This window comes from Leuresthes tenuis, unplaced genomic scaffold, assembly GCF_036924035.1.
Source record: "Leuresthes tenuis unplaced genomic scaffold, fLeuTen1.0.hap1 SCAF_21, whole genome shotgun sequence".
In the NCBI taxonomy this organism is placed as follows: domain Eukaryota; kingdom Metazoa; phylum Chordata; class Actinopteri; order Atheriniformes; family Atherinopsidae; genus Leuresthes; species Leuresthes tenuis.
This window is the reverse complement of record NW_027325375.1, coordinates 15,468,658-15,495,787: the sequence shown is the minus strand read 5'-3', so window position 1 is coordinate 15,495,787 and position 27,130 is coordinate 15,468,658. Positions and strand designations below refer to the sequence as shown.

General features: G+C 40.8%; 1 protein-coding gene across 1 annotated transcript; it reads left to right on the top strand.

Annotated features, from left to right (window-relative positions):
* On the top strand, window positions 1-25,953 carry pds5b (PDS5 cohesin associated factor B). Its single transcript, XM_072374310.1, has 35 exons — window positions 1-91; window positions 8,388-8,515; window positions 8,787-8,990; window positions 9,244-9,330; window positions 11,168-11,265; window positions 12,155-12,281; window positions 12,762-12,842; window positions 13,346-13,486; window positions 14,278-14,393; window positions 14,723-14,817; window positions 15,075-15,220; window positions 15,445-15,596; window positions 16,715-16,828; window positions 16,976-17,057; window positions 17,171-17,219; window positions 17,336-17,475; window positions 17,623-17,738; window positions 17,849-17,954; window positions 18,177-18,337; window positions 18,530-18,653; window positions 18,796-18,954; window positions 19,136-19,204; window positions 19,402-19,538; window positions 19,757-19,880; window positions 20,368-20,572; window positions 20,735-20,849; window positions 21,580-21,712; window positions 21,820-21,939; window positions 22,211-22,273; window positions 22,366-22,511; window positions 22,807-22,879; window positions 24,406-24,824; window positions 24,946-25,026; window positions 25,453-25,549; window positions 25,646-25,953. Exons 2-35 carry the CDS (start codon window positions 8,408-8,410, stop codon window positions 25,676-25,678), a joined length of 4,221 nt encoding a protein of 1,406 aa, XP_072230411.1. The 5' UTR covers window positions 1-91; window positions 8,388-8,407; the 3' UTR covers window positions 25,679-25,953.
* Window positions 25,954-27,130: the final 1,177 nt, after the last annotated feature.

Genomic DNA, 27,130 nt, shown 5'->3' with positions numbered 1-27,130 from the left:
CTGAATCTATGCATGTTGGCGCCATTTTGGAGCTAGGAGGGGGAAGAGAGCTGCAGAGGAGGACACGATTTATCACAATTCACCGTAACAGGTAAGAAAATGCACTAAAAGTGAAATCTTTTTGGTTGTAAACTCGTAATATTTCCAGGGGCACTTGCGAAAAAATAGGTATAGTTCAGGATGTTCTCGTGGAGTAGTCTGGTTTCCAGCGCGAAAAGGAGGAGCGCAGCCCGCCTCGCTCGCCTGTGTTCTCGGCAGCCTTGTCCGATTCACAGCGCTGGTTGACCTGGTCCAGCGGCGCAAAATGGTTAGCTGGTGATATATTAGCCTGTTGACTTGGCTCAGTGTCTCAGTGGTATGGGCTAACACTGGGTCGACTTGATCGATTGACTGGGGTCGGGATATCGGTATCCATATAACGGTTGCTAGCCAGGGTGTTTTGTTCCATGCAACGTTACTCTGTCCGCCCTCTGTCACTGAGATTGCTGCTGCTAATGTTAGCTCGGTATGCTAGTCAGTGAAGGCTCTAGCGTGCAAACCAGCTAGCTATCGGCAGCTAACCGAGTTAGCCTTGGTCAACATTACAGAAACCAAGCTGTCTGGCTGTACTGTAGTCCCTGTCCTTTTACGTGTTGTGGTATCATAACCATAGCTTCTATGCATAAAGTGTTGCATTTCTATTTATAAACCGTATTTTACTCTATAGTAATTTAATCGCGGAAATAATTTGAACCTCATGCTGGTAGTAATCGGATACATTGTTTTGGATGCGACTCTTTATTATTGTGAGCCACTAGTGTGCGAGGTCTCTCCCCCTCCACCCCCTTTCTTTTTATTTGACCGGGCACATCTAATAATCTTAACAGTTCTGGGTTTTTTTTAATTATTGGAAGTTGACTCTCCTGGCGTGGTGCACACTTTCTGCTCTTTACCGACTAGACAGTGTTTTGACGGGAGCAGTAGCGGTTAAAGAAATCTCTATTTAAAAAGAGGAGGAGTTTAGTTATTAAGACACTGTATGATGTTTTATTGATGGTCACTTGCAGGGTGCTGCAGTGTGTTTTGATTTGACAGCTAGCATTTTGGGATTTATTCATCAACATTAGAGATTTGTCAGTAAATCGAAGGTTGCAAGAAATCTATGGATTAAGGGATTAAACAGACAATTGGATTGGATTTTCTGTTTTCATTCCATTCCTGTAATAAATCGGGTAAGAAAATAACCGCAAAAATTGTAATATCATGTGTTGATTATTGCTTTACATTACCTCAATGGAAAACTGATTTTTTAAATTTTTTTTTTGTATATTACTGCTCTAAAGCCGCCATTGTAGTCTTTAGTTTGACATGAGATCATCATATCTGATGATGGATACAAATGTTTATTTTTGCACCTGCTTTAAATCTACTTTCCTAGGTACAGTCGAGCTGTGTTGTCTGGGCGCAGTTCACTTTGTATTATCAAGAAATGTGGCAGCAAGTTGTGGCAACAGAGTGTGCTGCAGTTATGATTGGTCCATTTTAGTATGACATGTGGATGGAACATGTTGTGTCTCCTTCCACATTTTCCAGCTTTTCTTTGTTGCTGTGATTTCACTACAGGTAACTCATAATTGACATTTGTCAGCCCCAGCATGGGTTTCCATAACTCCTAGTTTTCCAGACAGTGGCATGAGAAACCAGCTTTGCAGTGTAGTTCCAGAGCGATGGAGACACAACAGCGCATAGGCATAAATATGTAGACTGGTACAGGTCAATTGTGCTCACTCTGGATAGATTCAGTGCCAAAGATGTGTGATTCAGCAGTGCTGTCTGGTTGTAACTGGTATGGCTTTTTATTTTTCATCTATACTTATTTTGAGGTTTATCCCAATGTTATTGTTACATGCTCATAAGCTTTGGACTGACTTCAGGCATTTCTCTCTGCCTCATTGTTGTTTCTGGGCAGCCTTCACTGGTTTACTTTTGGCAAAGATGTTACTGAATCAGAAAATGTTGTCCATTTCCCTTTCGCCCTCCTCCCGGTTTATCAACCACAGGGTTAAAACCTAAGGTTTCTCTGTCAAGGTTGAGATTAGGGAAGGAGAATTGCCCCGAGTCTTGAGAGCTCCGCTGGCAGCTGTGTTTAAAGGACCAGAGAGGGCAAAGTAGAGGCAGCAGTCGAACAGAGAATCAAATGTGTTTGACTGTGATAAACCAGCAATGAGTCCAAAATAACTTGTGTTAAAGGCATTTTGTGTGGGATAACACAAGCCCATTTTTTATTATTTTCTACTGCTTCTTGTGAAATATTCACAAGTGAATGTACACACACTCGCAAATGAAGAAATATTCTACTTTGATTGGCTGGCAGCTCTCCGTTTCAGTATGGTACAGCGATGGAGGGATGGACTCAAATTTGGCAGCCGCTGTAGGGTGGAAAAGAAGGTCTAAACCAAGAAATCCGGCAGCCTGCCAGTGTGTGCGTTTGGCTCCTTCCCGTGTGGGTGTGTGTGGGGAAGCTTGCGTGCAGCTATGGAAAAATTGCCAGGTTGCGATTCATACCATCGAATCGCGGCCTCCAAATCCATCTTTTGTGTCAGATAGCAGACCTGCTGACCCAGGCTGCTTAATGATAATTAGTTTCTCTTTAGTAATTAGAGAAACATAGAGAGACGTTGCAACACAATCCAGGCTGCAGTTACCAATTTCAGACGATTTGCTTAGCAAGTTAAAGAGGTTAATGTGCCAGAGAAATGGAGAATGTGAAAGTGTCTTATGTTTGAAAGAATTAGATATTAGTCTCTGTCAGATCTCTGTGTTTTCATTCGTCCCAGCTCACTGTCCAGTTTGTCATTCAGGATATGTCAGACACAGCTTATCGTGTTTTGACCATGCCTCATAAACCTTACCGATGGATACATACACCAGACGACCTCCATGCAGTGATGGCTTAGTCACTTCTTTGCTACATATTAAAATCAAAGAGGACTGCTTTTTGTAAACAAGGTACCACAGTTTGACATTTAATTACAAAGCACAGCAATTTAGCGGCAAGGTAAAAAACACTGCATATTAGGTAAATCAACTTCAAATTGGTGTCATTTTTTTTCTTCAGTTAGGGTAAGGTATGAAAAAATGAAGAAGAAAAAAACATATAAGAGCCATTCACCCACAGGGTTTGACTGAGGCCATTTGGATATTCTTCTTTGCAAGTGAAGCAGTGTGACGGCGTAATGTCTGAAACATTGTCTGAAAGGAAACAGTGTTCCATTAGCCTTTTTTTTCAATAACATACTTTTGTCTGAAAGACTTGTTGATTTTTAGGGGGGAAAGCATGTTCACAGTCTGGATATAGGAGGGAGCTGGTGATTGAATTGGCCAGTCTTCAGCTCAAATGAATTATTTTCCGTTTCGTAACTTTCTTGCTAAATTGAGCTAGTTTTCAGACCCCCTCAAGTAGCTAAAAACAAAATGAATTTTTGTCTTTGTGTTAAAACATGTCGCCCGTTTGGCATTCTTCAACCAAACATGCCAATGCCAATTTGCATAAATAACAACAAGGCTGGTGACTTGACTAATAAACGTATTGTTTACATATGCGCTGTATCAGCTGTTTCTCCAACTGCAAATTTTCACACATCCCTTTTACACCATGACATAACTCTGTGTGTCTGTGTTGTCATGACAGTTAACTCCTAAAAACAAAACCATGGAGTCGACATGGTGAATTTTAGGGCTAGATAATTAAAAAATAACAATCACGATTATTTTTGATTGATATTGAAATCACGATAAATAAACACGATTATTCATTGATTTTAAAAAGAAAAAGTGTTTATTGCGCCACCAAAACTCAACTTTAACTATAAGTTTTAGAAAAACAACCAGTAATAAATTAGTAACAAGTAAAAAAAGTATAATGATAATAATAATATAGATATATAAATAATAATAATAATAAAAAGTAATAGCAATAAAAGAAACTATTCTTCTTCAAAAATCCAGCACGTGCTGCAATAATTATTATGATGCACCTTGAGTGAAGTCCTCAGTGTGACCTCATCAGCCAGACATTCTGTCAGCCAGGCACCTTAAGGGTGACGCTGTAACACATGGCGTGTTGGAACAGTAACTGAAAAACTTAAACTTCCTTTTTCAAGAAGGAGCTGCAGTCTATGTATCTTGATCCCAACTGTCTTCTGTTGTTTTCTTAACTGTAGCACAAACGTGTTCAATATATGCATTGTTTTCATTTTAAAGAAACCTTTTAGTGAGTAACTTGTTGCCTGTTGGCTGCTGAGCTCAGATTCTCTACCAGAGGCCTAGGAGTTTTGGAATCCTATGCAGTATCTTAGCTGTTCCTCGGACTTTGCTCTTCTGGACAGAGCTCTCTGATGCTCTTCTAGAGATCTGTTGGAGCCACTCTCACATTCTTTTGGTCACGGCCCTGAGTGCTCTGATTACAGCGGAGGAGACTGCTGTTGCCTTCACTTCCCATATATTTTCAGCTTCCTCTTACTGTCCTTAATTTTTTTTCCTGAGCTTCTTTTTTATGTTGCTGTCACTTGGGATATCCATCACAACCGCTTTCTTATACAGTTTGTCAACTGAGCACCACATTGCCAGTTGATCCACCATCACAAGTTGATCAGCCTCGATCCGATAGTCTCACAGGATCATTCTCCACTGCCTTTGGAGGTGTTTCTCATTTTCAACCAATAAATGATACAGATGTTCCTGAACTCTATTCCAGCCACTTGGTTATGGTGTTACGTGTATGCTGTAACTATCTGCATCTTACACCCTGCTACTATGTGCTGGAGTGTCTCGGACACTTCTTTTGTACCGCCTTTTGGGATCCTTAATTTCATTAATCCAATTAAATTAATTTGATTTCACTGGATTATGATTACAATGAATTGAATTCCAATTGGTTTGAATTGGACTATATTATTTAAGTGCCTTGAGATGACAATTGTTGTAATTTGGTGCTATATAAATAAAACTGGATTGAATTGAATTGAATCCTGTCTTTTGTGGTAGACCCCAGCCTCAATTGCTCTCGTGCCTCCATGCTATGTTTCAGACCAGCCACTGATGGGACCTCTCAGTATCAACGCCTTCTTGAATCTGTCGGTGGTACATATCTTCTAGGGTCTTGTTCTTCCTTGGTGGTTCCTCGTATTCCTTCTATCCTTCACTGGGTTTCGGTTGTCTGTGGCATTCACTTCGCGTTTCATCTCCGTGATGTATTCCTGGATATTTATTTCGTCCTGGATTGTGGCTCCAACGCTCATTAGTCCCCTGGCCGCCTTCCCTCTGTTGAATAAGGAAGAGTAGAAGGAGACCCTTTGGCGTTTCCAGAGCCTCATTTCTACATTTCAGTGAGCTGCTTCATCCTTACATTAGGGTAAATCAGCAACTAAAGAAATATCCTATAAACAGCTTCTGATTTTAAAATCAAAGATATCAACAGCAGAGCTTTCAGTAGCTTCAACTCTGGCTGAACTCAGGTTAAGTGAGCAGATATTTAGTCTTGACCTTCAGATGTTTTGGGGTCTGTCTATTGCTTGTTGACTTATTAACATTCGTTTACTGCTGTTAAAGTTGCCTGCACTGCTCAGTTTTTTGTAGAAACACATTGTAAAAATGACACACGATCGTTGTCTCCGCTGGAAATTATAATCCTAACCGGGGGCTCACACTAAAAGTGGCGTGAGCGGCCAGCTGCCATTCATTTTCAATGTAAGCTGGCGCCGATGAGCGGCCGGCGTTGTGAGCGGCGCGTTGTGAGCTTCAAGAGAAAGCCTCAACTTTATGCAAATGAGCAGCGACGTGACGACAGCCAATTAGGGCCGATCTGGATTCCAAAGGCGAAAAAAGGTGGAAAATGGCAGAGCGCAAACACAAAGAAGGCTGCCAAGAGTACAATCCATGGTGAAAGAGGGAACCGATGAATGGATGGATTATTATTATATATATATGCTAGTTGCTATACATATAAGCCCCGCCCCTTTGGCTGCTTCCGGCGGCAGAAGAAGTACAAGCGGTGGGTTGTGAGCGTCGTGAGCGGCTGTGGTTATTCTGTCTTCTCTCCTGCCTACTTCATGTGGACTTTTGCATGTTGCATTTACGTTACCATGTGAATTTAAGTTGTTTTTTGTTTGGTTTTTTTGCGCTTTTTCTTTTTGTTTATTCTGTCCACAAGAGAACTCACCTTGGTATGAAGCATTCAGCGCAGGGTTGTCAAAAAAACTGGCGGATCCTAATTGATACTAAGATCCAGTATCTTAATAGATACTCATTTGCTGTACCAATTTTGCAGTCTTTGCCTCTGCTGACAGACGACTTCTACAGATCCACTGCAGACAGACATACAACCGCTGCTTTCACTAGCAGCTGAACAGAGACACAGCACAGGGCATAAAACTAACTAAACATTATTTTTAGTCTTCTAAGGCTTTAAATGTCTCATTTCGTGACTGTTTTTGAAGACTGTATTTTATGCACAAGAACAACTTAGAAATATGCCCTGAGGTTTGTTTGGCTTTTTTTTTTAAAAGTCATCATAGTTATTATGAAATGCCAGAAGGGAGCAGAAATCTGCGTGTCTTGTAGGGATGTAACGATATAGAAAATTTGATATCTCGGTTATAGTGACCAAATTATCGCAGTTAACGATATTATCGCAGTATTCTTAATTGCTGTACAAATGTCCAAAAACACATACATTGAAATAATTTCATGAAATTTTGTGATTTTTCTTGTCATACTGAAACATTTGAAGCCAAAATCTTATCGAAATGAAACTTTCACATTAAAGGGGCAAACAACTGGCACAGAAAGAGACTTTATTTTGTAATTTGTAAACAAAATTTGTTTACATATTTTGTTCATACATAAGAAGTGTGTTTGTGTGAGTGAGTGGAGTGCCTGCGTGAGAAAATGAGTGTGTGTGTGTTTGGCCAACACTGTGAACAGTGAATTAAATTAACACAGCGTTTTATTTTATTATTTTAAGTACAGACATCATAACTCACTGTCAATATTAACTTAATATCACCATATGTTCTCCCTAACGTTAATGAGCATGTTTACATAATTTTTTACGCCGCCTTACATTGTGTCGGCTCCGCTCAGTGGACCTGACAGTAGACTGGCTGCCTTCGGTTCCGTTTCATTTGGAGACACTTAGCAAAACAGCTGCTATCACGGCTAGTAGCTGCCGAGCTAGTAGCTGCTAAGTGTCTCAAAACAAAAACGGAAAACGTCATTGCATTGCAGGAGGATAGACACTGCTCGAAGCTTGGGAGACTTGGATGAGTTTGCTATTGCATATCCCAATAATCCACTGCGATAATGAGATTAATTTAAACATAAACTGTAATCTTTATCGTCTAAAATTTCACAGCGCTTTACCGTAATATTACATCTCTAGTGGGGAGAGATCTCCTTCCAATATAAAAGTGTCACACAGTTTATAAGGAAAAGATATGAAAGATGTTTCATGTGCCACTATTACTGTGGTCCAGCAATTGTGGGAATGACTTCTTTGCTGGGATTTTGATATGAGGTGATTTCCTTTTTTGGTTTCTGTATTCAAAAATAATTCAATTAAGTGTTTATTAATTTATTTTTTTCTCGTCAATTATTACTCGCTATTTTTGCTTTAAAATAAAACAGAAGTTTGACCGTTTCTGTAATTTGTCTGCTTTGACCACATCGTCTATCAATGATGCAGTCAGGTGGAAAACCATGTGAAAGAGATGCATTAAAGTTGGTTTAATCAGTGCTCCTTTTTGTGCTGCTGCTCCGCAGCAGGTACTTATCAAATGGTTTTCATGCCTCTTCATTTTCTATTTTTCCCTCCATGGTATCGAGTATTGAATATTTTCCTTGGTATTGTTATCGAGTTTGAATATTTTTTTTATGACAAACCTGATCCACAGTGCAAAATAATAGAGAGAAGACTGCAACGCTTTCCTATCTTTTCTTAAAATCTGATTGGTTCCTCTGATAATTATCAGTGGCTTGATCTTCACATTTGGCATCTTGTGAGAGCTCCACACGATTTGGGTGTAATCTTTGAAATGCTAGTAGCCGGGGTAATAAAATGCTTAACATAACTGGAGCAACAGCTGAGTTAAAAGTCTGTTGTGCTCTTTCCATTGCGCACTTTTCATCATCAAATTTCATTGTGGAAAGCCATCCTTGTGCTTTGAAAACCTTTAAGAACATTGTAGACTTCTTTTAAAAAGCTTTAAATGGTTAAGATCCTAAGTATTCTTCTGTATTTTTCTGGTTAAGATGTAGAATTTCAAGGAATTTGACTTTGATGGTCTCTGTCACACCCACTATGTTGCTCTCTGCTGATTTCTCACACACTCTTTTCTCTGTCTCTCCAGGCAGTGAAGAGCTAAAGAGGATGGCTCACTCTAAAGCTCGAGCCGCAGACGGGAAGGTGACCTACCCCCCGGGGGTCAAGGAGATCTCTGACAAAATCTCCAAAGAGGAAATGGTCCGCAGGCTCAAGGTCTGTGTCTTACTCCCTCTACAGCGCATATTGTCCGATTGTTTACTCTGGGTACACAAATTGTTACCTGGTACGTGGTCGGGCTGTTTTCAGAACAGCCAAGCTCTTGTTAAGAATTGTTGCTGGTGCTTAGAATGAATATTAAAAACTGATTTTGCAACGACCTCATTAAATTGTGACTAATGCATTTGGGCAGATGTTTAGCGTTGTTCACCCAACACAAACACAAACACTGCTCACCCTTTGTAACATGACCACACCTCTTTTTCAGATGGTTGTGAAGACTTTCATGGACATGGACCAAGACTCTGAAGAAGAAAAGGAACTGTACCTGAACCTGGCCCTTCACCTGGCGTCGGACTTCTTTCTCAAACACCCAGACAAAGATGTGCGCCTGCTGGTCGCCTGCTGTCTCGCAGATATATTCCGGATTTACGCCCCAGAGGCGCCCTACACCTCTCCAGATAAACTTAAGGTGCGTCAATGAAGGTTTTTACTCGAGTGTTATCACGAAAGTATCATTCAATGCAATTTTGCTCAGCTACACAAAAACAAACGCTACAAAATTGCAATACAGTTACCTTTTTCACTCTCACACCTTTCTAAAGAGCTTCTTAACACAAGTCGTGTTTTGGTCAAACAGAAATCGGCATTTAAGTTACAAAGTGATTCCGGCAACACAATCAACTGTACCTAGATTATTCATTGTGTTTGTTTCTTGCTTGCAGGACATTTTCATGTTCATAACAAGACAGCTCAAAGGACTGGAGGACACTAAAAGTGCACAGTTCAACAGATACTTCTACCTGCTGGAGGTGCGTGACTGTTTGTGTCGGAGCTGCAGCTTTTAGAGAGATGAGTGGACTGCTTATGTGAATAATCTTTTAACAGTTTTTAGGGGCATTAATAGGGGAGAACAAGAGAAGGAAATAAGTATAGATTAAAAGATAATTATGTGTGGAATTTGATAATGTTGTGGGAAGACACATCAAATCGTGCCTATCAAAAGAGTCCCGTCTGTTGGGACTCTTTAAGCACATGGTGGGGTTAAGCCTGAAATGTTTTGGTGTCCTGTTGAGTAACTGGAGATCCAGATTTATTTAAGCCGCCCCTTTGAAACAGTTTTCTAAAAAAAAAAAAATTAAAAAAAAGTCTTATGTAAGTGGTGAATTTCTACAGAATGCTTCTCTGGGTTTTGTTGTAGATGCCATACAAACCAATATGTCTAACTCCAGTGTGAATTATTTCCCAAGTTGTATTCCAAATCCCAGCCAGGACAAAGAAGGTTGTTTCTCTTTTTTTGTCTTTTCTTTGTCTGGTGAAATGAAGTTTTATTTAAAAGTTTATAAATGACAACAGCGATTCTTCCAAAGTAGGTGTGAGCAGCCTAACCTACGCAGAGCTTCTTGATGACCTACTGGTCTGACGGTTCACTCGGTGCAGATCAGCATTCATACTTGCTTTATCTCATTGAATTACCCTTTTTCGTAGCATTTGATCTCTGATCTCTGAATACATTTACTTATGCTGAGGTGCAACGAGTGTAGAAAGCAAGAAAAGGAAGCAGTTGTGACAGAATATGCGCTCTGTCTTGGCTGCTGTGACGTTTTACATGTAGGAAACACGTTTATCTGATCTTGTAGTTTTGAATTTTATCTTCAGGCTGCAGCAGACTGAGCTACGTTAAATGGATAATAAAGCTGACTACAAATCCCTTTGTATTTAAGCAAGAAAAATAATATTGCTTTGGCATTCTTTATGAGAGGTTTAGTTTGTTTTTCAGTCTTCCTGCTTGAATGCATCAATTTTCTTTCAAGGGGCTTTTGACCAGTTTGACTTTGCACCAAAAAGCCATTTCCTGATTAAATCAGATCGACTCAGATGAAGCGTCGTTGTCTTTTGTTTACGAGTTCACGTTCAATAAGATTGTGAGGAAAAGCTTGTGCTCGAAATAGAGTATAAATGGACAGTTTTAAGCAACTTAGATGATGCAAATCGAGCAGTTTTAACGATGAACCCTTTATTATCCTACTTTAGCATTTAGTAGAGCACATTTTTAAGTGTTTTTGTTTTGTCAAAAGTGTACCCGCCTGCCAGATCCATCTCTATCACTTGACATTAAAGGCCTAACTGCTTTGTATTCTTCACAAGAACAGCTAAATGTAAAAAGTCCCTATGGCAATAGAACTTTATAGAGTTTCAATTCATTGTTTAGATACCCAGCCTTCAGCATCTCAGCTTTGATTTGATTTTACTGCTCTCACAGCATTGTTTTGTCTCTTTTTTTTTGTTTGTTTTTTTTTTTGTTTTTTCTGCAGCCATCTGTCACCAGTGGAAAAAAGTTCTAAAAGCCCCATTTATTCCTTCTCCTCAGCGTTGAATTCTGTTAGCAACTTACCGGTGAACATATTGGATCATTTAACTGCTAAAGGGCCAGATATTTCTCTTGGTGATTAATTGAGGCCAGAGTCGGAGCTTAAAGGAGAGTGAACATTCAAAAAGTGGCCGCTGAAACGACAACAAAGGAATAGTGACACTGTCGTGTGACTGCTGGACAGCGTCACCGTACCGGTCTTAAAGTTTGTGGTGCATTGATGTTTTTACTTCCTCGGTATGCATCAACGCTAACATTTGCCCCCTGTCTTTGTCCAGAACATAGCTTGGGTGAAGTCTTACAATATTTGCTTTGAGCTTGAAGACAGCAATGAAATCTTCACCCAGCTTTACAGAACACTCTTCCAGGTCATCAAGTAAGTCTTCAGTAGCCTCCATGGTGTTTTTTTTTTTTAAATGTGATTTAACACATTTCTTTCTTATCTCTCTCTTTTTTTGGGGTGGGTGGGGCAGGTTGGGGTGTGCTGCTCTGTCTCTTAGCTCCACAGTACGTCTTAGCTGCCACATTGTAAAACAGCACAGTAACAGTCCAGCTGTTTCTCCTTGATGCCTCTCTCTACTCTCCCCTCTTTTCCCTCTTAACGCTCCTCTAAATTTCACTCTGCTGAACGCAACCTTGAGGGCTAAATTCTGCGGCACAGAATTTGGCTCTTTGCCATTGGAGGAAAACTGTGGTTGTGTGAGTCAAGGTTGTGAAAATACAATGCTTTTTCACTGCACAGGGAAAAAATCGAGAGAACACTGCTTTCCTAAGTGTGGGTGAATGCTGCACTCGTGTTTGAGTATAGAAGTGAATGGGAGGTAATGGGACTAAAGATGCACTTGCTGACATCCAGAGTAAAGTAGCAAGCTTGAGCTCCAGCTGTAATGCAGATAATTTTTTTGCGAGTTTGTGCACCCATCAATGCATTTTCAACAACAAGGGAGGTGCTAGTGCTTGTGTGAATTTTTGATTGAGGCTTGTTTTGTAAAAGTGCTTGGAGTTGTCAACAAGACGGAAAAAAATGCAGTCCTTTTAACATCGCATTTACACTATGAATATTTACATTATGAAATGCCTGCCGGAATAAAGTCATTCTCAGGCACGGTGCATTAAAACATTTACAGATTTGTGTGTTAAATGGGTGAGAGCACTCTGATTTAGATTTAGTCTGTTTCAAGTGGCTCAACGAGAACCGATTTTGAATGTTATGTTTGAAATGCTAAAGCTCCTCAGTCTTTAACCTCTTGTTGGCTCGTTTCCAGCAACGGCCACAACCAGAAAGTGCACATGCATATGGTGGACCTGATGAGCTCCATCATCTGCGAGGGAGACACTGTGTCACAGGAGCTGTTGGACACTGTCTTGGTCAACCTCGTGCCTGCACACAAGGTATCTGCTCAGGAACAATATGGATCTGCTCGCAGGTGGCACAGCCACACAAATAATAGCACACAGTGAGAATGAGCGAGGGAGAGGACAGTCGCAGAATTCTATGGACAAAAGTACCCAAAAATACCGCCGTTAGCTTTTTACATTCAGATGTACACACACTTTACCACCACAAATGATTATACAAGTAGAAACTGCTCAATGAGGGACAGCCTGAAGTGAGTTGATGTTGACAGTAGACTTAGGCCAATTTTCCATCCTCTCTAATTCAGTGAGACCCCTGCAGGTAAGAAGAGGTAGAGCAGCTTAAATGCTGGCGCACAAGCAAGTGTGGTCATCTGTGCCTGCAGGGAGCATCCTGATGGGTTTCTTCACATAGAAGAACAGGAAATTCTAGACTTGACTTTAGTTTGTCTGAGCATTCTATGATCTGTCTTCTTTTTTTTTTTAAAGTTATATATGATTGTTTTGTGTGTTTAGAATTTGAATAAACAAGCATATGACCTGGCCAAAGCCCTGCTGAAGAGGACTGCTCAAGCTATTGAACCCTACATCACCAACGTAAGATTTGATCATCAAGACACTTTCCATCATGTGTTTTTTTCATACATTGCTGAGTGCATTTGTGTTGAAGTCACACTTTTGAAAACTTACAGTTTTTAGGGCTTTTTATAAGTGCATTTTTGGCCTTCAAAGTTTCACATGTAGTCTAAAGGAAGAGTTGTGATATTAACTCTGCCAGAATTGAAACCAGGACCAGTCCTTGCTCTCCAAGAGGCTCATATCTGAGCCCATGATAACACTGACAGATGTGCTGCATATTAAACACAACTGTCGAACACAATAAATGTTCTTCCAGATGAATCACTATTATAGTATTCATACATATTTGCAGATTTTTTTCTAAAGTTACGGGTTGTATGGTTAAATATGACATTATCTCACAACTTGAGGAACGAGCTCAGTGCTGAGCAGAGGTGTCCTGGTTTCCTACCGGCTTCAAAGAATGTGTTTTGTGCATGATTTTACGTGTAACCTCTTATTCTTCTGTCCTTCTCCTACAGTTCTTCAACCAGGTGCTCATGCTGGGGAAGACCTCGGTCAGTGATCTGTCTGAGCATGTTTTTGACCTCATCTTGGAGCTGTACAACATAGACAGCCACCTGCTCCTCTCAGTGTTGCCACAGTTGGAGTTTAAACTCAAGGTACAGACAAACTGTCAATTATGTACCATCTGCGATTCATATGTGTATTTATCGAAATAGGAGTTACTTTTACAATAATCTTTTCATGATTTGAAATGTTATCTCTATCATACGTCATACTAAACAGTAATAAATAATCTGAAAATGATAGCATCCTTCTTTTAAGAATTATTATTATTATTATTATACTTGGCCTTCCAACTTTTAAAATGGGTTTATATTTCTTTTCACCGTGGATTAAAAACCAGATTCTCTGACCCATTACCCACAGAACTGCATATTTTCACCTTCTCCACAGGTTTGTTGATTCACATTAGAAAGATAAAGCAGTCAGTCAGCATAATGTTGCCTCTGCAGTGTCTCATAAAGGCATCCTGCTGATGGATAACCCTCATTAACTGTTCAGAGAGAGTGTAGCTCACCGCTGTCTACTCAAAATAATAGCTGTGATAAAAAATCTTTCTCCGACAGACTACACACACACACACACACACTCATGCTCGCTCATTTAATCAATTCCTTCTTGTTTCTCTTATTTGTCTCCCTACTGCTTTTCCTCTTCCCTCCTCAGTCCTTCCCTCTTTTTATTTTTCCTGTTCGCCTTTGTGTGTCCTGTTCCTCCTCTTCCATGGCTTACTTCATACCCAGACTGATGCCAATAAAACTGCAGTCACTGTGCTATGAAAGTGGGAATGTTTCTGATGTAGTTGATGGAAATGACTCGGCGTGTTTGTCTAATCAACGTTGCCACATTCAGTGCATCATGTCTCTGTCTGTCTCTTTCTCTGCAGAGTAATGACAATGATGAGAGGCTACAGGTGGTGAAGCTGTTAGCTAAGATGTTCGGAGCCAAGGATTCGGAGTTGGCTGCACAGAACAAGCCACTCTGGCAGTGTTACCTGGGCAGGTGGGTGTCAGTGCAAAAGTTAAAATAAATGTTTTAACCCGGTTTTTAATTGTTTATTGTTGTCGGTTTGCCTGTGGATTAAAGTAAAGAGGATTGACATTTTTGCACATTAGGAATACTGTGTCTCGCGAGATCTCTCCTCTTTTCTTTTATGATATCAAACATATTTGTTTATGCTTTCAGAGATGTTGTGTCTTGTGCTTTTGTCGCTGTTTGCTTACAGAATGAACATACGGCAAATACCTGTCGACTTGTTCATGTTTTGTGTGTGTGTATCTGGCAACTTTTTCGAGCCGATGATGTCAACACGTATACATTTTGCCCCAAAGGTTTAATGACATCCATGTGCCTATCAGACTGGAGTGCGTTAAGTTTGCAAGTCATTGTCTCATGAACCACCCGGACCTGGCCAAAGACCTCACAGGTAAATCATTTCATTTTACTTTTCAGTTTTAAAACTTGAACTTCACTCACTTTCCTGAAAACATGCTTTTGTAAATTGGGAGACATTTTGATTCTCTATGAAGGTTTTACCATAACCTACAATCTCCTAATTCGAATTTTTTATCATTTAAAATGAGTTAGATTAAACTAGAATAATTGCCTGATGGTTCTACAGTGTTAAGTTGGCAGGTCTTCCCATATCCCACTTATCTGTTGTTGTTTTTAACCTTTTCCTAGAATACCTGAGAGTCAGATCACATGACCCGGAGGAGGCAATCCGCCATGATGTCATTGTCTCTATAGTAACTGCTGCTAAGAAAGACTTATCCCTCGTCAATGATGCTCTGCTGAATTTTGTGAAGGAGAGGACCTTGGACAAGAGAGTAATTGAGCAAATTTTATTCTAAATGTCTGTGTTCTCACAGTTCAGCGTGTTGTACGTTGACCTGGATGATTGGCTTAAAAACACACAAAAGTCTTCGTCAAGTTGACCCGTATCATTTAGGATTTGCCGGCTAGACTGGCGGCAAGTTAACTGTGAATTTAACCAAAGCTGTAATGTGAAAGATGTCTCTCCTTTTTTTTGTTATTTCCTGTCTTCCATCAGTGGCGTGTGCGTAGGGAGGCAATGATGGGCCTGGCATCGATCTACAGGAAGTACGCGCTGCAAGGAGAAGGAGGCAGGGAGGCCTCTAAACAGATTTCCTGGATCAAAGACAAACTACTTCATATCTACTACCAGAACAGCATTGACGACAGGTTTGTGAGCACAGCTTCCTTTTTCTTTACGGGAAGAAAAAAGAAAAGAAATATAAATGTGTATATATATAAAAACATCATGAATTTCAGTAAAGCATTTAATACCTGTGGGTAAGACTTTAAAGGCTAGAGCAGTTAAACCCACTTCCTTGTGCTAATCAGGCTCTGAGGCCCTTCAATTTCTCTTCATTTATGCAGTCGCAGCTTTTGTGTGTTTAGAAGCAAAACGCTGCACTTAGTGAGTTTACTAGAATTATTTGTGGATAACCAGAAGAATTTAGATAATGACATCACATCAAAATATTTCACCGCAGAATTTAATCAATGCAGGATGGTGTCTAAGTCGGGTCCTCAGAATCTGAAGAGTGTTTGTTCAAACTCCAATTATAACGTGTATCACAGCGTTTTGATCGCTCAGAGGAGGCAGTATTTTGCCAAGCGAAGCAGTTACAATTGTTTTCTCAGACGAGGCCTGCTTATTTTTGCTATTTTACGCTGCAGCATCACTCACCTGACTTCAACTAGAAAATTCGGTGTATAATTGCTTCTCCGCCTACACATGCTCGCTTTACCCCTCTGTGGGTTGTTCTGTGCCATTTTTCAAAATGTTACAACCTCAAGTGGAAGTAGATTTATCTATTATGAGACAGAGTGGCGAGATCTACAAAAAGACGAGCAAAGACCAAAATGCCTCCATGAAACGTTGCTATCTGGTCAAACCACAGAAGAATGTCCTCTAGTAGTATTTCTTTAAATCACTGTACTGCAGTGGAGTTGCCAGCAGGAAGTCTGTACTGCAGAAGGCAGTTCCTTTGTGCACATTTGTGTTATTTTAGACAAGTTGAGCAGCACAGTAAGTACTTTGTTTGCTTAGGAATTTCTTTAATTCACAAGTTTCATGATCAGTGACCCATTAAAATCACAATGTTTTTTTAACTTCTCTTTCATTTTTATTTCATTATCCCCCTGTTTGAACAGGTTCCTGATGGAGCGAGTCTTTGCCCAATACATAAAAAAAAAAACTGTCTTTAATTTACAAGTTTAATGATCAGTGACCCAATAAAATCATGTTTTTTTTTACTTCTCTCATTTTTATTTAATTATCCCTGTTTGAACAGGTTGCTGGTGGAGCGAGTCTTTGCCCAATACATGGTTCCTCACAACCTGGAGACCACTGAAAGAATGAAGTGTCTTTACTACCTGTATGCTACCCTGGACACAAATGCTGTCAAGTAAGTCTTTCAAGATTTCTTCATATTCTCTCTGTGAATAAATAGATTAGAAATAAATGTCCAGAAGGAAATTTTATTTTATTTTTTTTGTCTTTTCTTTAAAACTGTAATCAGACCTTTATTTCTCATCATTTGTGTCTCTTTCAGAGCGTTGAATGAGATGTGGAAGTGCCAGAACTTGTTAAGACACAATGTCAAAGACCTGCTGGACCTGATCAAAAAACCCAAGGTACCTTTTAGTGGTGCATACCAAACATGATCAACAGGTTGACATATCTAGCCCCCTGTGTTCTGTTTTTCTAAACCTTTATTAATTTTTTTTGCTTCTTTAATTTGCTGCAGTCTGAAGCTTCCAGCAAAGCTGTGTATGCCAAAATCATGGTGATCACAAGTAAGAGATCTCTCTTGAGTCACTAACTTGCATTCCAGCCTGGATCTGTCTTCTTAGTATAGCTTACCCTTTCTTTTCAAACCTATTGCATAGACAAGCTTTCTGTGTGTTTACAGGGAACCTGCCTGACCCAGGCAAAGCTCAGGACTTTGTCAAAAAGCTGGCTCAGGTCCTGGATGATGATGAGCGGATCAGAGATCAGTTAGAAACCCTGGTCAGCCCTACCTGTTCTTGCAAGCAAGCTGAAGTCTGTGTGGTGGGTTTTGGCAGTTTCTTTTATATTAATAAAAATTATTATTATTATTTTTTTGAAAGTATGACCAAAGTCCTAATGAACTGCAGTGTCTGCTTTACCGTTTTATTCTAATCTTTTGTATTTCTTTATTATTTGTCATCTTCTTAGCGGGACATCACTAAGAAGCTTGGCAGCCCCAAACAACCCAGCAATCCATTCCTGGAAATGGTAAAGTTCTTGTTGGAGAGGATTGCGCCGGTACACATTGACACAGAATCCATCAGGTACTGAGTTTGTGTGCAAAGGCAAAACTCCAAGACAAAAAGTATCATTTGATTCCAGTGTGCTGTAATTCTTCTGTTTTCTTTTCATCCCTGCCATCTTCATCCGTCAGCGCTTTGATAAAACAGGTGAACAAATCTATAGATGGAACAGCTGATGATGAAGAGGAGGGTGTCCCCACTGAAGAGGCCATCCGAGCAGGACTAGAACTGCTTAAGGTGCTGCTAAACCCCAACTGAAAATCTGCATATGAAGCTGTAATGACAAATGGGAGGAAAAGAAATCGAGGATTCATTGTGTTCCTCCTACAGTTACGCACTAGATGTGAAGCTCTAAGCGACAGTCATTATTAATGTCTAAAAGGCTTTAAACTTTTTGACTACTGAAGAAAATAATAAATTCTTCACAAAGCTTTTCCATCTGTTTTAAATCCCACACAGGTGCTCTCCTTCACACACCCGGTGTCGTTCCACTCTGCAGAGACGTTCGAGTCTCTGTTGGGCTGTCTGAAAATGGACGACGAGAAGGTGGCCGAAGCAGCGCTGCAGATCTTCAAGAACACAGGCAACAGGATGGAGGAGAGCTTTCCACACATCAAATCGTATGTTTTCTTTAATTTCTTTACACAACAAACATATGCACTTCTTATGTGATATTCGGCCGTGCACTGGAATTACTCTGCAGCTTCGTAATTTAGACTGAAAATGCACAAGTCATGCCAGACTCTCTGTGACTTGAGACAATGCCTCATTTTGTTCATTTTTAATGGTGTTCTCCTGCCTGCGCCCCCAAGTGTTCTACTGCCAGTATTGCAAGCCAAAGCTAAGAGAGGCCCCCCTCGCCAGGCCAAATATGCCATCCACTGCATCAACGCCATGTTCAGCAACAGAGACACACACTTTGCCCAAATCTTTGAGGTCAGTCGCCAAAGTTTTTGGTTCCATATATTGGTGCATGTGAAATGATTTTCAGAGATGATGTTCAGGTTTTTGCCCACATGTGGATCAACCTGTTTGCGATTGGATGTAAGAATTGATGAATGGTTGTGTATGTCTCCAGCCCCTGCACAAAGGCCTGGACCCTGCTAACCTGGAGCAGCTCATCACTCCTTTGACCACCCTGGGTCACCTGGCCCAGCTGGCCCCAGAACAGTTTGCCGCACCACTGAAATCTCTTGTTGCCAACTTCATTGTGAAGGATCTGCTCATGAACGATAGGGTACAAACACACTCGTTGTGTATATCGGATGGCCGATAGCAAGTATTTTCAAGTATTTAAGGTTTAGGGAAAATAAGCAGCTGGGTGAAACCTTGAACCAACACTACCCAAAGTTTCCAGAAGCTGTTCATCGTTTTTAATGTAAAATAAGCATATTGAATAAGTTTTATTGTGTCTGTAGATCCCAGGCAAGAAGACAACCAAACTTTGGGTTCCTGATGATGAAGTATCTCCAGAGACTCTGGCTAAGGTCAGTGCTGAACTCTTATGGATCACTATCAAAACTCAGTCTTCCTGTTCATTTAGTTCACATCACAGTTTTATTTTATTCACCACCCCACATCAATGAGGAAATTCTTCATATTTAACGTAATTAAACTGGCGGTGCAATTTGCTGCCACCAGAAAAGACCTGTGACTCTGCACTTTTCCAATCATCTCCACTCAGATCCAGGGTATAAAGCTGATGGTGAGGTGGTTGCTGGGAGTGAAGAACAACCAGAGCAAATCGGGAAACTCCACCCTGAGAATGCTGACAGCTATTCTGCACAGTGATGGAGATCTAACTGAGCAGGGCAAAATGGGGTAAATTCTGTTTGTATCAGCCACAAGTCAGTTCTTGTGTTTGTCGGCCCTGTGATAAGTTTTAGGATTTAGAGCCATGTTTCAGTTATGTGCAACATTTGAATGGTTTTGTGAACCTGTTGGGAACAGGGGCTTAAATTGTAAACATCTGTGGTAGATAAATGAAGAAATCTTTTCTTACTCTTTCCTCTGCTTCCCCTATCTACCTACCTACCTAGCAAACCAGATATGTCACGGCTGCGGTTGGCGGCAGCGTGCGCCTTGCTGAAGCTGGCACAGGAGCCCTGCTATCATGAAATCATCACATTGGAGCAATATCAACTCTGTGCTCTAGTCATCAATGTAAGAACTTCCACGGGTCCCTTATTGTTGTATGAAGCTTTTTCTTTAGGCCAGGGGTGTCAAACTCTGGTCCTCGAGGGCCGCTGTCCTGCAGGTTTTAGATGTTTCCCTGCTTCAACGCACCTGATTCAGATTAAATTAATCTCTTCAAAAGATTGTTACATTCTGCACAAACCAGCTAATGAAGCATTGATCTCAATCAGGTGTGTTGGAGCAGGGAAATATCTAAAACCTGCAGGACAACGGCCCTTGAGGACCGAAGTTTGACATCCCTGCTTTAGGCTCTGCATTTTATCTTCTAGTTTACTGTTTAGACATAAGATTGTTTTTGAAACAATTTTGTTATTTCTCACAAAAATCCAGTGTCCTCCCTCGTCCACATTTCCCTTTGTTGCTTCTTTTTCCCACACTGTTCCTCTTTCTCATCCTCCAATTCCTCCGTCTCATGACCGGTTACTTTTCTCCTCGTACCTTTCTCTCGCTGCAGGACGAGTGTTACCAGGTGCGACAGTGTTATGCCCAGAAGCTTCACCGAGGCCTGTGCCGCCTTCGTCTGCCTCTGGAATACATGGCAGTGTTCGCTTTGTGTGCCAAGGACCCCGTGAAGGAGAGGAGGGCTCACGCTCGGCAGTGCTTGGTGAAAAACGTCAACATACGCAGAGAGTACCTCAAACAGCATTCAGCCATCAGCGGTAAAAAAAAAAAAAAAATTGAAAAGACGTCCATTTATTTCCTCAGAAGCAGCTATAAAAGCAGCTTGAAACAAGCCTCAAATGCTTAAATTTAGATTTAAATGCTTAAAGGATAAAACATTTTTGGATGAATTTTTGAAAACGCACAATTTCTACCAACAGACAAGTTGTTCTCTCTGCTGCCGGAGTACGTGGTGCCCTATACCATCCACCTTCTGGCACATGACCCAGACTACGTGAAAGTACAGGATATCGAGCAGCTGAAAGAAATCAAAGAGTAAGTAGTGAAAAGTGTTGATGATGAAGCAGCAGAATCTTATAGATCAGTACAAACTATTTCAACCTGGTGCGTGTTTTTGTAGTTTTTGTAGTTTTGCTATAAAAACTCAGCATTGAATTAGATCAGTTTTAGTGGCATTACACTTTTCTTTTTCTTATAAAGCTTCTAATCCTAAAACAACCATGTCAGAAGGTACATTTTGTGTTCATGGATAAGGTGTTACTGTTTAAGAAGGGTCCATTTTTGTGTCTACATGAAGCAAACAGATAACTAAGAAGGTTGCTGAAACTACTAAAATTCAGTTGTTATGTGTCCAAACAGTTAAACTACCAATATATACTGAAGACCTGTTTTTTCAATCAATAGATTTTTTTCTTCTTCTTCCGTCATGACTCGTGCATATTCCAAGATTGACAATGCCAGGACTTAAGGGTTCAACTTGTGGAGGAGTGGTTCAGGGAGCCATGAGACCATAAAGTCCACACCCTAACTTGACTTAGAATCTTAGGATTTGACAGAGAAGACATTAAGTTATTATCATCACAAGAAGTTGTAGATAGATTAACACTACTTTGGATGACTTGGCATAAGTTTATCAAAACTCTGCCGTGGCGAATACACGCCCTAATGAAAGCTTAAGGTGGCGCACTAAAATCTCCAAGAACTTGTTTCAAAACTGCATCTTGAATTTCAGAGCTCTGGTGGTTAAACTTCTCTCTCTTGTTAGGGCTCTGTGGTTTGTCCTTGAGATTATCATGGCCAAGAATGAGAACAACAGCCACGCTTTCATAAGAAAAATGGTGGAGAATATCAAACAGACAAAAGACGCCCAGTCCCCCAACGATCCCAAAACTAATGAGGTACATGCTACTTTTTAAATCAGATATGCTCAAAACAGATCAATAGTATGCATCTTATTTGTTTTACTGCCAAGTTTGCCCATCAGTTTTCTTTCTTCACTGTACAGAAACTCTACACAGTGTGCGATGTAGCTATGAACATCATCATGTCAAAGAGCACCACCTACAGCCTTGAGTCCCCTAAAGACCCCGTGCTACCCTCACGCTTCTTCACCAAACCAGACAAGGTCAGTGTTTGAGCCCAAACTATCATTCAGGGTTTTTATTCTTTGTTTCAAGCACAATGGCTTATTTCTGGGGTTTATCAATGAGACAGAACTTTAATGGTAGGGAAGTGCTGAGAGTCTAAAGCTGACTTTTTGTTGATTGGGAGCTTGATTTAAAAAAAGCCGGCAGATGTTCTGACTAATGGTAATTGTTGACGGAAGCAAATCCTCTCCACGGGATCTTCATCATGCTTCACAAACGAGCCTTCTGACAGATTTCTATTTGTTTCAGAATTTCAGCAACACTAAAAATTACCTCCCTTCAGAGATGAAGGCGTTCTTCACTCCAGGAAAGGTAAAATAAAATATATATATATACATATTCAAAAATGCTAATGTTTGATCATCCCATATCCAACCCAACTTTTCATGCTTCTCCTCCTTAAGCCCAAGTCGGCTAACGTTTTGGGTGCAGTTAACAAGCCACTGTCGTCAGCTGGTAAACAGCTCCAGAGTAAAGCTTCTCGTATGGAGACCACCAGTAACAACGACTCCTCGTCCAACCCAGGCTCTCCACAGCGCGCCAAGACCAGGTTATACCATTTAAAAAGCAGCTTAATGCTCAGTCAAATGCAAACCCTGATGCTGACAAGCCTTTAACCTGGTTAAACGCTCAATTCCTCAAGCTCCGGACATTCAGCTTTTCCAGTCACTGAACTGACGCACACTTTGCTGCAGCTAATTATTCACAACCTTGAGAACAAGCCTCACAGCACACACTGACTGTAAATGTGGACTCTTTCTAAACTTTGGGGGACTGCAAAACACAGACACTTCCTGAGCTTTTCGTTGCATATGATATGTTAACTGATGACTGCTGTTTTTCAGGCACGACAGCACAGAGATGGATCATAGTGAGAATGAGGACTTCAGCCTAAAGAGAGCAGACAGTGTTGACAAGGTACATGTAGTTGTATGTATATGTTGATATACCACAGTGACATGAGACTGATTACTGTGATGTAGTAATGTTACGTTTGGACTTTTTAAGTTGTGTTTCTGGGTATTGTCTGAGCAGATACTGATGGTTGTTTATAATCTATACATTATTAATGTGAGTATTACAGACATTATCAATTCATATCTTCTGAAATTAGGTGAGAAAATACTTTATTCCAAATGGAAATAATAATAAAAATGAATCATCTGGTCATCCATTATGAAGTAATTTGTTCCAGACTCTTAAAGGGTGTTTTTAAACCTAGACCTTATTTCTGGCATGAAATACTTTTATCTACTCACCGACAACAGTTTGGCGGAAACTTCTGAAGCTATTTAGATAACTCACGATTCAGATAACGGAGTGAACGGGGCAAAGACGATGGAGCCTCTAAATAAGGCATTATCTGTCTTTATTTCACCAATACTTTAAGACGAATGAATGAACGAACGAACAAACGTGTACTATAGCTTTGTTAGCTCATAGGTGCTGTTATGTGGCTATTTGCAGTTATAGGAGAGCTAACGGAAGGAATTCTACACAGGCACTCTACTGGGACCACTTCATCCACACGCCCCCCTGGAGCACAGTTTATTTACTCCTTGCTCTGTGACAGTCGGCTAACTTCAGTTAGTTTTTTTTTTGTGCGACATGGCAGGATATTTATCAAATTTTGACAGCATGAACAACGACTTTTAGTAAGATGTACGTTCTTACCGGAGTGAATGAGCTACAGCCATGCGTGTGGATGAAGTGGTCCCAGTAGAGTGCCTGTGTAGAATTCCCTCCGTTAGCTCTCCTATAGCTGCAAGTAGCCACATAACAGCAGCTATGTGCTAACAGAGCAATAGTACGAGTTCGTTCATTCATTCGTTTTAAAGTATTGGTGAAATAAAGACAGATAATGCCTTATTTAGAGGTTGCATCAGGAGCAACCACAACACCGTTCAGATATGCAGACAGGGACAGAATGGCTTTTGAATACAGTGTGATCTTATTGGAAAAGCTGTAGAAGTGTTTAACATTATTTATAAATGATTATAGAAACAATAACAGCAATAAAGAGAGACTTTATGCTATGTTTAAAAGGAAAGACTGGTCAAATAAACCAAAACGTTATCTGAAATTACACAGTGACTCACAAGTGGAAAAGAGTGTGTTGCTGTGATGTGGTTGAGTGCTGCCTGTCGTAAATCCTTGTCCCGATGTTTCAATCTGCTGTTCAAACACCACCTGCAATTGGTACAGCACATCCAAATTGTATAAACTGTCGTTAATAATGGCCTGGAAGCATATGCTTTTTGTTAGAAAGTCTCCCTCCTACGAAATGTAGAAAAAATGTACTTCCTGTCAAATAAAAACACAAATAACTAACATTTCATTCTCAGGGGCCTGGTTTGAGGCCTGGATGATATCTGCTGCATGTCAAACGCCGTCTCTCCTTCTATGCTGCCTGTGTTTAAAAAAAGTAATTGTTTCTTTTTTAGGATATCGATAAGCCCCGTGGTCGCAAAAGGGGCGTGGCCTCCAGCGACGACCAGGAGAGCAAGCCGAAGCGTGGGCGTAAAAAGGCGGTTGCCAACACAACTGCGTCCGCCGAGTCCGAGGACCAGTGGGATGAGGACAACCGGCCGGAGGATGAACAGAACAGCCCGCCAAAAAAAGGACGCAGGGGCCGGCCTCCGAAGTCTGCTACTCCCAGCCAGGAGACACCTGCCAAGGGACGGAGGGGGCGAAAGAAAGCAGCTCCTCCACCAGAGGAAGACGAGGAGGAGGAGGAGGAAGAAGAGGAGAGGGGGGAGGAGGAAGCAGAGGAGGAGGAGGAGGAGGATGACAGGAGCAGTGAAAATCTGGAGGTGAAGACGAAGGGAGGAAGGCAAGCCAGGGCACCGCGGCGATCACAAGGGTGTGTATATACTTTGAATTTGGGTCTTTTCCCCCTCATAACACGTTCTATGAGTTCTGTTAGCTAGTTTAGTTTTTGACTCAAACACTGAAGCCGGTTGCATTTTGCCTTTGTTCACCAGCTCAGAGTCGGTAGAGTCCACACCACAGAAAAGGAGAGGACGTCCACCCAAATCAGCCCAGCCAGCTGCCAAGAAACCAGCGTAAGATGAATACAAGTTTTGCGATACAGGCTTTCACACTTTAGTTCACACTTTCACACTCAACCAAACACTGTCCACACGCTCATCTTTGTTTGTGCAAATCTTTACAGGTTTAGATTCTGTTCATGACCTTGCCCCCACTTATTATCGCATGCAACTGACTTCACAGTAGAAGTGGTTTGAAAGCGTCACTTTTTATCAAGGGACTGTTTTCTAGCTCCAAATCTATTACCCACTTTTGGCTCCTTTTGGATGACAGTTTCGTTATTTTTTTTTTATGTACAGTTTAGTTTTGAATCTCTGTAGGCCGTGCTGCTGTGTCGTCATGTTTATTTTTTTTTTTGTTTTGTTTTGTTTTTTGCATCAACTGCCTTCCGCTCGTTGAGACATTCTTATTCAGTATGTTTTCGCCTCCATGGTTTCCAGGCGTGGTGGCCGATCGAAGGCCGCTGCTGCTAAAGATGACTCTGAGGAAGAAGATGAAGAAGAAGAGGAGGAGCAGGAAGAAGAGCCAACACCGAAGGTACTGATTCAACTGTAACGATGTCATGATGAATCATAAATAGAATAAAGAAATCCGCACGATCAGTTTTTCATCCAACTCTTTTCTTGCTCCCAGGGTCGTAAGAAGGCAGTGGGGCGAAGAAGATGAGCTACAAACAATGGAGGAACGATAGAAGACAGCCCGTCTCCTCTGAAGTCAAGGAGGAATGACGCAGGAAAGGAAATACGGACTTTGAACTTTTTAAACTTTTCATATGCCGACGCTCCTACTGTTACACCAATTTACACACTTGCATATACCACATGCGCACTACATCAGAACATCCGCATCATCAGCTGTGGGTCGTCGCTTCGTGTTGCATTGTGATGATGTTCGCCACATTGAGTAGAAATCGATTCAACAGAAAAACAAACCAAACAAAACGACAAAAAAAAAAGATGATTGTAAATACTCTCTTATGTCTGTTTCATGTTCTGTTGTTGTGTTTGATGCTGACTGGAGGGAAGGGGGGGTGTAAAGCCTTCTCCCTCTGATATTATTAAAGTGTTCCCATAAAGCAATGTTGCTTATCAGACTTTCCCTGTGTCCTACTTTTAAAAATGGAGCGAGATTATCCATCAACCTCTTTTTTTTTTTTTCTTTTTTGTTTACATGTTTCTGTTTACAGCTCTGTATATTAATACTTTTTTTTCTTCTTTTTTTTTTTTTTACCATGTATTGAATTCTTTAAAAAAAAAAAAAAAGAGAGAGAAAAAAAAAACATGTCAGAAAATTGTCCAAATGTAGAGTTGCTTCTGGATACTATTGTAGTGTGCGTCTCATTTTTAGGTTTGTACTCACTGGTAGAAGGAAGTTGTGAGCGGCTGTGGTTGTCGTGTTCGTCACTGCTGATTAACTTGGCTTCACACCCACCCAGTCAGATCCTCCGTTGTATCAATATAATTCTCTATAAAACCTGACGTCCTTGATTTCTCTTTATTTCACACTGAGGTCTTGTGTGTTCTTGTCTGTGATCGGCCACGGTGACTCGGTTCATCGTCATTTCATTTGGTCAGAGCATGTTTGATCCGCTGATGACACCCACCATGTTATTATCGGCTGCTCAGTTTAACAACCAATACATTATTTATGTGTTGTCAGGTTAAAAACAAAGAAAAAAAGGGAGATGGCAGCCTCTGAAGGTTTTGGAACCTTGTAGTCGACCTGGAGAAAAGCTCTCTGACCTCTTAAAGGTATTGCTTTGCACAAACCAGCACACACATTTTAGATAAACTGGATGATTCTTATGCAACTTGTAAAGAAGTCTTTAGATTTGCAGAGGTTTTTGCTTTCTTTGCTGTGTGCACACAGTCCGGTCAGTGGTGTTCTGTGTCTTCCTGTGTTGCAGACGTGCCTCACACTGCTTATGCATGCACACTTAAGATTTTAGCTTCCCGATGCAGCTCTGCTCGATGGAAAATCGCCCACACTCCACATTCTGCCCCTGCTCGTGATCCGTGACTGGGCGTGTAATCTGCTGCCTTTCAAAGCAAATTCAGTGAATGGTTGCCGTCCTCACTCTGTTGGCTATGATAGTTCGATTTGCCTGAGATTTGATGA